This window comes from Onychostoma macrolepis, chromosome 05 (genome assembly GCF_012432095.1).
Source record: "Onychostoma macrolepis isolate SWU-2019 chromosome 05, ASM1243209v1, whole genome shotgun sequence".
In the NCBI taxonomy this organism is placed as follows: domain Eukaryota; kingdom Metazoa; phylum Chordata; class Actinopteri; order Cypriniformes; family Cyprinidae; genus Onychostoma; species Onychostoma macrolepis.
In genome coordinates, this window is record NC_081159.1 from 854,719 (window position 1) to 866,941 (window position 12,223).

The window sequence follows — 12,223 nt, forward strand, 5'->3', positions numbered from 1 at the left end:
ATTGCAGATAACACTTCCAACGGCACGCCTACTGTGTTTTTTTTAACCGTATTCTAGTAATTGAAATATAGGAACTTCTAAAGTCGTCACGGAAAGTTTAACCTTCATTCTTCATTTTGATTTCGTTTTTTTACATTAAATTTGTACATTTTGTTCCACTTACATGGTACACGAAAACACATAACACGCAAGATTAAGGTAAACAAGGTAAATAACAATTAAAAAAATTAAAATAACCACAAAAAAAATCATTAAGAAAACCTACAAAAATATTAAGAAAAAAAATGATATATAAGCTTTTCCCACCCGTATTTCATCAGGTCCCGCCTTCTGACCCGAGAGCGTCCTATGAGTGGGCCGTAGCTGTGGAACGTCACCGCCTTAGGAACATCTTGTGATTGGTTGTTTGACGTGTCAGTCATATATTCGCTTCTCCTATTGGATCGTCACCCGTCTGTCATGCGAGTAAACACCAAATCCTCGTTCTCTTTGGGCTGTCAAAGTGTAAATCCCACCCTATTGTTTCGATAACATACGAGCACTTTATTGCAGATAACAGTTCACTTGGTCTTTCCAGCGGCACACCTACTACTGTGGTTTTTACCGCGTTCTAGCCATTTAAATATGTGACCCTGGAGCACAAAACCAGTCATCAGGGGAAATTTAGATTTATGCATCATCTGAAAACTGAATAAATAATCTTTCCGTTAATGTATGGTTTGTTAGGATCGGACAATATTTGGCTGAGATACAACTATGTGAAAATCTGGAATCTGAGGGTGCAAAAAAATCTAAATATTGAGAAAATCACCTTTAAAGTTGTTCAAATGAAGTTCTTAGCAATGCATATTACTAATTAAAAATTGAGTTTTGATATATTTACGGTAGGAAATTTACAAAATATCTTCATGGAACATGATCTTTACTTAATATCCTAATGATTTTTGGCATAAAAGAAAAATCTATAATTTTGGTTATTGCTACAAATAGGCCTATACCGTGCTACACGGTTATATTTGAACTTATAAATAAAGTAGTGATGGAAAATTTAACCTTTATTCCCTTGGGTCATCCCTTTATTCCCCCCCCCCATAGAAATGAATGGAATGTCGAAAAATATTTTTATTTGATTTAATAAAAAAACAAAACAAAATCTGACAGAATCCAGACAAAATTTATGTCCAAACGAAGAACCGAGACTACAGAATAGTGTTGTGTTTTCTATTTTTAATTTTATTTTATATCATGCTTTATGTCTTTTTTGCTTTTTTACCCATTGTATAACTGTTTTTTTTTTTTATGCATAGAAAATATACAATGCGTCCTTTAAGTAATACGTTTTGGATAGTGTAAATAAATTTTGGGGCATATAGTATTAATTAATTCATGAGTTCAGCAAGCTGTATAAAGGAAAATGTTAAAGACTCCCTTTATTATATCTATTATAAAATAATCACCAATTTATTATAATTAACCGAAAATGTTTTAACACTTGATTTCGCCTCGTGTGACATAATTACAAAAGTGAGATTGGAAAAAAGTTTGATTAGAATTATTCAGCTCACTCTTAAGTCATTTACATAAAATCGTGAGTTCTTGTAATTTTTGTCAGGTCATTAATGACTTAAATAGAGGTTAAATGTTTTCTGTAAAATTTCAGCCAAGTCCCGCCCCCTGTGTTATCCGTACAAACATCATTCATCGATGGGGGATGGTAGAAGCAGATACATGCTGAAATCTCATTGGCCTTCCCGAAATTCGAATCAACAACGGGCGTTCTGATTGGCTGATTCCAGCGCTCGGTTTGCCTCAAGCGTTCTCTGCTGAACGGCTTTATTGTTCCTCCGAGTCAAGGGGCGAAATAGATTTTACACAGACCTCCCCGGATCCCATTCAAAGTAATACTCTGAAATGGTATGTAATTCTTCAGTATTGGATCGTAAATCTGTTTTCTATAACTCGAAATGCCTCTTCTTTTGTTTTAGTGCATATTTGTCGTCTTTCTAGAGATTCTGCGCTAGCTTCGTGCTAGCGCTGCTTGGATTTTGCGCTGCTAGCTCGTGCTGCCAATAGCCTTTTTGTAGTTGTTATTCATTTAATCTCGACGTATGCGGTCCTAATTTAAACGATAAGCCACCTATCGTATTTATTAGAAGGGTTTTGTTGATATACGTCGCAGTTTTTGTGAGATTTCTCCGAGCAGGAAAGCTAAGCTAAACTCTATCCATCAGCGGCAGTGTGGAGCGGATCAGTTCACATCAACTTTATTCACTGTACAGTTCTTCAAAAACCAGCGACTTCTGAGAATTGCGTTATGTTTTTGTAGTAACGTTATGTCCAGGTTTATGTCAGAAACAGGGATAAAGTGTGTCGTAAGTTAAGCGTGGCAGTTACACGAGCGGGAGATTTCCCAGCTTTAACTGCTGCTGTTAATCGACTCGTTGGCATGCAGTGCAGTGGCAGATGGCATTGCTGCAAGTTTTTAAGTAAACTTTCATTCATTTGAAGGAAAAGCAGGATCCTATTCCTAATAGACGTTTTAATCATATCCTCCGGGCGGGACACGGTGCAGATTGCCAAGAGAAGAAGAGTATTTTCTCCAAACCTGCGTCTTTTTTGTATGTGTGTGTGTGTTGTGTTGTTGTTGTTGTTGTTGTTGTAGAGCTTAAATATACCCGTAATTATTTGCATGGGAGTAATGCACTAATAATAAATGTATTAATGATCTGCACAATAGTTGACACGTTTACCTCTCACACACGGTTACGGTTTTATATTCTATGAGTGTAGATATAATTTATGTAGTATTTAATTTGTATATGCCAGTTATATTGTTGCATATATTTTACATATGGAAAAATGTAACACGTATTCTACAAATATTGTTACATTTGTGCATTATTTGACACAATTTTATGCAATGTTTGTCAATTATATTATGTTTTTTTGCATATGGGAAATTGTTGCATATATTCTACATAAATATTAGTTTTTTTTTGCAGTTGCATATTTAATTTTTATTTTAATGCAAAGTTTAATATAATACACTGTGTATTATAGATAATTTAAAGATTGCATATTTAATTTTTATATGTAAATTGTATGAATATTTTTCAGCATACTTTAAATGTCTTTACACTGCTAATATGCTGATGCAAATACAAATGACCATAATTGTCTGCTCATAATATCATGCTAATTGATTGCTTTGTGCACTGAAGTGCTTGAAGATGTTTGTGCATTGGATCTGAGTCTGTGTGTTTTGTAGGCAGGAGGAAAGGCAGGTAAAGACAGTGGCAAGGCCAAGGCAAAAGCAGTGTCTCGCTCACAAAGGGCCGGACTTCAGGTGAGCGTCTGTTTTCATGATTTGCATGGGTTTGTCCATGTTTAAGTGTCCATTTGTTAAATATCCTTCAGTCAGATTTTTTTTTAGGTTGCAAAATCTAATAAATGATGTCAGGTGCTGCTTTCTAAGGGAATGCATATCTGAAATGTGTAGTTTCCAGTGGGCCGTATCCACAGGCACTTGAAGACCCGCACTACAAGCCATGGTCGTGGGAGCGACAGCAGCCGTCTACAGCGCAGCCATCCTTGAGTATCTCACAGCTGAAGTAAGACTCATTAGTGCTGATTTGTAGCACGCCGCTGTCTTTAATTCTTGTGCTATACAGTCAAACCAAACCTTCATTTCTCACATTATATCAGTTTATTCACTGTAGTTTAGAAAATGGTCATAAAATGACAAATTAAACTGTCAGAACACATTCATCTTGATAGTCAAGTCAAACTTTATTAAGATCCCTTACGGGCAATTTAGATGCAGCAAAAATCAGAAATTGATATTGTCAGATAACTTTGATAGGAAGGTATGTAATGGATTATAATCCACAAATTGAGCTGTTAAATTTAAGTACACAATTAGATAATACTAATTTAGGTCAAGCAATGCTTAACTTTGTTCATTCTTGGTGTAAAAAGGTTGCGTTAGCAATGAAAGAAAAAAACACTTAAGCAAAACATGCTCAGGTCAAAGTGTCTGAATAATTTTTGGTCCCGAATTTTACTGTATGAGAATGTTTGAGTATAATATGTCACAGTTCACTTTATTTTGCTATCCTCACTTACATAAATGTGTCCCTGGAGCACAAAAGCAGTCATAAGCAGCTCAGGTATATTTGTAGCAATAGCCAACAATACATTGTATGGATCGAAATTATACATTTTTCTTTTATGCCAAAAATCATTAGGATATTAAGTAAAGATCATGTTCCATGAAGATATTTTGTAAATTTCCTACTGTAAATGTCAAAAATTAAGTTTTTATATAAGTAATACTATGCATTGCTAAGAACTTAATTGGACAACTTTAAAGGCGTTTATTCTCAATATTTTTGATTTTCTTTTTTGCACCCTCAGATTCCAGATTTTCAAATAGTTGCATCTCAGCCAAATATTGTCAGATCCTAACAAACCATGCATCAATGGAAAGCTCTTTTATTCATCATTCAGATTGTATAAATCTTAATTTAAAAAAAATGACCCTTATGACTGGTTTTGTGGTCCAATATCACATATGAACTATAGTATCCTGCACCCACTAGTTAAAAAAAAAAATCTATTTATATCTGGTGTCTGAATAATTTTTGCTTTGACTGTAGGTTTTGGAGTTGGCAGGAAACGCTTCAAAAGATCTGAAGGTGAAGCGTATCACTCCTCGCCATCTACAGCTGGCCATTCGTGGAGACGAGGAGTTGGACTCCCTCATCAAGGCCACCATCGCTGGTGGAGGTATGTCAGAGTTTAATTTCTTTGTGCTTGTTGCAAACACACTGCCGTGTTGACAGATGAGGATGTGACGCGCTTGTGTGTTTGCTGTCTTCTCGCAGGTGTGATTCCTCACATCCACAAGTCCCTGATCGGTAAGAAGGGCCAGCAGAAGACTGCGTAGTTCCCGCTGGGGTCGCTGTGGACGTGGACTCAAGGACTTGTTTGGGATGTGACCAGATCAGCTTGTGTTCATTCATTCATGTGTTCGTTTTTTTTTTTTTTTTTTTTTTTAAGTTAATATTAATGATATACTAGCTAACCACAAGTGATTTGTTAGTTTTGCGTTAATGTTCTTTCGCCAAAACTAGAATGGCAAATAAGCCCCGCCCCCTTCAACCCAAATGTCAGGTGTTTTAGAGCGAGACGAACAGGAAGTGTCTGATCTTTCCTGATGTGACTGTGGAATTGTTGTTGAATTGGCCAGAGCTATGGAGCTGTTTTATACTGAAAAATGAAAATGATAAACATTTTATATGAAAAAAATAATGTTGTTTGTTCTTATTTTCCTTTGTCTTTCATGTTTCAATGTTTGTGGGCCAAAATGTCAACCAGGGCTGCGTTTCCCAAAAGCATCGTAAGCTTAAGTACATCGTAAACCCATTGAAACCAATGGAGCTACAGTCAATTTAGACTTACGATGCTTTTGGGAAACGCAGCCCAGGATTCTTGTTTGTGCAATCAGTGTAAAGTTAAACGTATTTAAAGTAATGACTTTTGATTATGGAGTATGTAAATACTATAAACATTTTGTGATGAGTACTTTTATTGTGAAAAAGTACGCTTTAACATACATATAAACATCTAAATAAGTATTAATGTATGTGTATATATATTTTTTTAAATCTCATGTGTTTAGAGCCTAGCCTAATAATTTACTTAAGTGTGAAATAAATGTTTTTAGACATTTGGTTTCATGTTATTTACAATTAAATAAAAAATAAAATTGCTATAGTTCAAATTTGTTATATAGAAGTTAGTTCTTTTTGACGCAGTGTTATATGTAACTTCTCAGTTCCGTGGTCTATATAAAGTGCTAATTTAATGCAATTAAGCATAAGCAATATATTTTTAAATTAATGGTTAGTGTGCGTTTATAATTGCATGTGGTGATTAGTAAGAGATGCACAACAGTACATGTTTTCTGTGGTTAGGGTTTGGCTTAGGGTAACTTGCAAGTAATTATGCATAATTTGTCGTTATTATAATAGTAAGCACATGCATCGTGTAACAAGGATACCGTAAAAATAAAGTCTTGCCAAGATGTTGGTAATTTAACTTTTATACCCTGATAAATTAAGCTAGTTGAGGCTGTTCTATGTGTTTAACAGGTGATTTTATTGATAAATTTGATAATTTTATTTAAAAGACTTCCGTGTAGTAATATGGAACGCGGTTTTGGCCGATATAAGATGTCTCTTTTCCCTGTTTTGCTTTCATATTTTTTTTGTTATAGGAAATAAAATGTCTTTAGAAAGTGTGGGCATTGGGTGGCGCTGAAGACCACATATTCAAGGCAGATTGTGGAAGGATACTTCTGTGATTCCAAAAAAAACACTAATATTTCACGTAAGCTATGCTTAAGCATTACAAAAATAAGACATTTTGATAAAAGCCACTGGTGTGTGCACTTCACAGGCTTATATGTTGCCAACCAGATAAGTTTGAATATACGGTGCTGTTCTTTTTCTTGCTGTCACTTTTATGTTGTTTAAAGCATTTTTCACTCTGAAATACATTTTTAACAGTAAATCCTCCAAGTGGGTTCGTCTGGACTTTCTGTAAAACCTTGAGTATGTTTACAGATGGTCAGACTCCAGTCATGTTCCAAGGAACTGCCGGATGCACAAGCACTGAATTATAGAATAATATAATTTGTCCACATTATACATACCAAATGCATCTAAAGGAAGTCTTTGTAGCATCACAAACATAAAACATTTATACTTTTTTTTTTTTAAATGTCCTAGACAGCTGCAGCAAGGTGAATATTGTTGCTTTGACCATGCAGCGTGTGTGTGATTGTGTGTTAGACCTCACTGTTCTGCTGCATCATGCTGTATTACCTTTATTCAAGTCACCATTATTTATATTGCGCTTTTAACAATACAGATTGTGTCAAAGCAATTTTACAGTATCAAATAGGAAAATAGTGTCAATAATGTAAAATAAGATTAAACACTCAATTTTCAGTTAAAAGCATTTTGTTATTGAATTCTCTGTGCAATTAAGTTGACGATATCGCTGGAAATTAAGTGTCCCCAACTGAGCAAGCCAGAGGCGACAGCGGCAAGGAACCAAAACTCCATCGGTGACAGAACGGAGAAAAAAACCTTGGGAGAAACCAGGCTCAGTCGGGGGTCAGTTCTCCTCTGACCAGACGAACCAGCAGTTCAATTCCAACTGCAGCAAAGTCAGATTGTGCAGAGGACTCATCTGGTTCCCATGGTCTTGTCTCAATGGCTGTCTAGGTGACGAGGTCTTCACTGGGGATTTGTCTCTGGGGTTCATCTAGGTATCCTGATCTCCGCTGACGTTCAGGGCTGTAGAGGTCATCTCTAGGTGCTGATCCACCATCTGATCTGGATACGGACTGGATCTGGTGGCTACGGTGATCTCGGAATAAGAAAGACATAAGAAAGAAATAATTAACACCTCTGTTTTTTCAGAATTTAGCAGTAAGAAATTACTCGTCATCCAGTGTTTTATATCGACTATGCATTCCGTTAGTTTCTCAATTTGGTGTGTTTCACAGGGCCACGAAGAAATATAGAGCTGAGTATCATCAGCATAACAGTGAAAACTAACACCATGTTTCCTGATAATATCTCCCAAGGGTAACATGTAAAGCGTGAAAAGTAACGGCCCTAGTACTGAGCCTTGAGGTACTCCATACTGCACTTGTGATCGATATGATACCTCTTCATTCACTGCTACGAACTGATGGCGGTCAGATAAGTACTAATGCACTTCCACTAATGCCAACAAAGTTTTCTAGTCTATTCATAAGAATGTTGTGGTCGATAGTGTCGAACGCAGCGCTAAGATCCAGTAGAACTAATAAAGAGATACAACCACGATCAGATGATAGAAGCAGGTCATTTGTAACTCTAATGAGAGCAGTCTCAGTACTATGATACGATCTAAATCCTGACTGGAAATCCTCACATATATCATTTTTCTCTAAGAAGGAATATAATTGTGAGGATACTACCTTTTCTAGTTTCTTTGACAGAAAAGGGAGATTCGAGATCGGTCTGTAATTAACTAGATCTTTGGGGTCCAGTTGTGTTTTTTTAATGAGAGGCTTAATAACAGCCAATTTGAAGGTTTTGGGGACATATCCTAATGACAATGATGAATTAATAATAGCACAATTTTATCTCTGATAGTATGGATCTTGGAAGTAAAATAGTTCATAAAGTCATTACTGCTGTGCTGTTGGAAAATGCCAACACCTGTTGATGCTTTATTTTTTGTTAATTTAGCCACTGTATTGAATAAATACCGAGGGTTATGTTTGATTTCTTCTAAAAGAGATGAAAAAAACTGCGCTCCATTTTCCGGGCTGCTCTCTTTAGGGCGCGAGTGTGCTCATTATACCACGTGTTGGACTCTTATCCTTAATCTTCCTTAAGCGTAAAGGAGCAACCGCATCTAAAGTGCTAGAAAAGAGAGAGTCCATAGTTCTCAAGTTGTTCTGTGCTGTTGGATATGCTGAGGAACTGAGATAAATCAGGAAGATTATTTACAATAAGTCGATTAGTCACCAGAAGAGACGGACGGCAGTGCGTAAGTGTTTTAATACTTGTTCTTAGTTCTGTTGTTTAAATTAATTACTTGCTGCTAGGAAAGAATACTTCGTTTCCTACCTATTTATACCTCTATCATGTGTCTCCAAAACATTCCGGTTCTCTCTCAGCCACGCTCTAACATCACACGCAGACGGCAACATAATCCTGCTAACCTACGCCCTATCTCTACATCTTCCACTACACCTCTGGCTTTCTCGGTGGGTCTCTGGAATTGTCAGTCAGCCGTCAACAAAGCTGACTTCATTTCTGCCTTTTCTTTAAAATCCACTCTCAGCATCTTGGGCTTGACTGAGACCTGGATTCGTCCAGAAGACTCAGCAACCCCAGCTGTTCTCTCTACTAATTTCTCTTTCTCTCACACTTCGCGTCAAGTTGGTCGGGGTGGGGGCACTGGCCTGCTCGTTTCACACAATTGGAAATACTCAACCCGCTCTACCCTTTGCAATTACAACTCATTTGAATGTCATGCCATTACTGTATCAGCTCCGATAAAACTCCAGATTGTGGTAATCTACCGTCCCCCTGGACAAATTCTAGCCACCTTCCTAGAGGAGCTGGACGGGTTGTTGTCCTCTTTCGTGGAGGATGGCACTCCACTCTTAGTCTTTGGTGATTTCAACATTCACCTAGACAAGCCTTATGCTACAGACTTCCACTCACTCCTAGCTTCATTTGATCTCAATCGCCTTACCACTACTAGCACGCACAAATCAGGCAACCAACTTGATTTAATTTACACACGCAATTGTACTGCAGATAACATTCTGGTACAACCGCTACATATCTCGGACCATTTCTTCATTACATTTACACTACATTTTGCTACCCATGTGCCACCAACCCCCCTACCAGTTACTTTTAAACGAAACCTACGCTCCCTTTCTCCTTCCCATCTTTCCTCTGTAGTATCCTCCTCTCTTCCCTCAACTACCCATTTCTCATCTCTGGATGTAAACGCAGCTACTGAAACTTTATGCTCTACCTTAACATCTTGTCTAGATGACATTTGTCCTCTCTCCTCTAGGTCAGCACGGACTGCCCCTTCTAACCCCTGGTTATCTGATGTTCTTCGTGAACATCGGACTAAACTCAGAGCGGCAGAGAGAAAATGGCGCAAATCAAACAATCCGTCGGACCTGAGTAGGTATCAGTCTCTGCTCTCATCTTTCTCTGCTGTTGTCCACACTGCCAAATCCTCACATTTCCACAACAAGATCAACAGTTCTCCAGACATGCGTAATCTCTTCAGAACATTTAATTCTCTCCTCTGTCCCCCTCCACCACCTCCCACCACTTCTATTACAGCTGATGACTTTGCAACGTTTTTTACAGACAAAACTAGATCGATCAGTGATCAGTTCTCACCTCCACGCACACAGGACCCCCAACCAACCACTTCCACTGCTAAACCTCCCATTTTCTCCTTCTGTCCCCTGACGGAGGCTGAAGTATCCAAACTTCTCCTCTCCAACCATCCTACAACATGTCCTCTTGACCCAATCCCCTCGCACCTTCTGCAAGCAATCTCTCCCACGCTCTTACCGACACTCACACACATCATCAACACATCCCTCCTCACAGGCATCTTCCCCATTGCGTTCAAACAGGCTCGGGTAACCCCACTGCTCAAAAAACCTACATTAAACACTTCTCTTATAGAAAACTATAGACCTGTCTCTCTCCTTCCATTCATAGCGAAAACACTTGAACGTGTTGTCTTCAACCAGGTCTCACTGTTTCTTTCACAGAACAACAAACTGGACGCTAAACAGTCAGGTTTCAGGAGTGGCCATTCAACTGAGACTGCGCTTCTTTGGTCACTGAAGCCCTGCGAATTGCAAAAGCCCATTCCAAATCATCAGTCCTCATTCTGCTGGATCTATCTGCCGCGTTTGACACTGTCAACCATCAGATACTCCTCTCCACCCTCTCATCACTGGGCATCGCTGGAATTCCACTTCGCTGGTTTGAATCCTATCTCACTGGTAGGTCTTTCAGGGTGGCCTGGGGAGGGGAGGTATCCAAAGCACATACACTGGTCACTGGGGTTCCTCAGGGATCGGTTCTTGGACCCCTCCTCTTCTCCACATACACTACATCACTGGGTCCCATCATATGATACAGGCACATGGATTCTCCTACCACTGCTATGCTGATGACACACAGCTCTACCTCTCTTTTCAACCAGATGATCCAACGGTAGCTGCAAGGATCTCAGGTTGCCTGGCGGACATCTCGGCATGGATGAAAGAACATCACCTTTAGCTCAACCTGGCAAAGACTGAGCTTCTTGTCTTTCCCGCCGATCCAACTCTACAGCATGACATCACGATCCAGTTAGGTTCATCAACAATTACCCCATCAACTTCGGTCAGAAATCTTGGTGTAATCTTTGATGACCAGCTGACCTTCAAAGACCACATTGCAAAGACTGCTCGATCTTGCGATCTTATAGAATTATCTATAAAGCCTATGTTATTTTGCGGGCACCACTTAGACATCCAGCCATTGAGTGACGACAGTCTGCTATGAATCTCATCGCCACGGTAAGCAGGGAGCGGACCAGAGCATATTACAGTGTCTGACATCGTACTTGCAAGTTCACACACCTCTTTAACATTATTTTTGGTGATCTCCGACTGGTGAAGTCGAACATCATTAGCGCCGACGTGAATAATTTTACTGAATTTACGTTTAGCATTAGTCAGCACTTTTAAATTTGCCCAGATGTCAGGCGCTCTGGCTCCCGGTAAACAATGGACTATGGTGGCTTGTGTCTCTATTTTCAAGTTCCGTACAATAGAATCGCCAATAACTAGAGCACTTTCATCAGGTTTCTCAGTGGGTGTGTCACCGAGTGGGGAGAACCTGTTTGATGTTCTAATCGGAACGGAAGAGTGGTGTTTTGACCCGCGACTAGCCCGCCTCACTGTCACCCAGTTGAATTAGATTGTGTGTGTGTGTGTGTGTGCACTTGTACAGCTATCTTTGTGAGGGCCGGTTTGAGTTTTAGACCATCGGAGTGAGGACAATCTTGTAAAGTGAGGACATTTTGGCCGGTCCTCAATTTCTGGGACCCCTTTAAAGGCCTGTTTGAGGGTCAAGACTTGGTTTTAGGGGTCAGGTTATAATTGGGTAAAGGGTAGGTTTAGGGTAAGGGTTTGGGTGAGGCACTTAGTTCTGAAGGGTAGGGTAAGGAGCTAGAGATTGCATTGTGTCAATGTATGTCCTCACAAAGATAGCTATACAGAGTGTGTGTGTGTTTTTGTGTGTACTGGTATATATGGTTTATGAGGACACAAATGTGTATAATAACATGGGTACTATAATGTAAACATGGTTTATGAGGATACTTCCTGTGTCCCCGTAAAACAAAAGGCTTAAAAAAAACATACAAAACGGTGTTTTATGAAATTAAAAAATTGCCAGTAGTTTCCTGTAAGGGGTAGGTTTAGGTGTAGGACAATAGCAGTTTGTACAGTATAAAAACCATTACGCCTATGGAGAGTCCCCGTAAACCACAAATACCAGACTGTGTGTGTGTTTGTGTCTGTTTGTGTGTGTGTGTGTGTTACACTTCACTG

At 38.8% G+C, this 12,223-nt stretch overlaps 1 protein-coding gene across 1 annotated transcript; it reads left to right on the top strand.

Moving 5' to 3' along the window:
- Nucleotides 1–1,756: 1,756 nt before the first annotated feature.
- Nucleotides 1,757–5,078, top strand: LOC131541471 (histone H2A.V). The gene is given in 6 exon segments (XM_058777227.1): nucleotides 1,757–1,914; nucleotides 3,269–3,346; nucleotides 3,500–3,555; nucleotides 3,557–3,611; nucleotides 4,659–4,788; nucleotides 4,887–5,078. Coding segments are annotated over 6 exon segments (384 nt in total). The 5' UTR covers nucleotides 1,757–1,911; the 3' UTR covers nucleotides 4,949–5,078.
- Nucleotides 5,079–12,223: the final 7,145 nt, after the last annotated feature.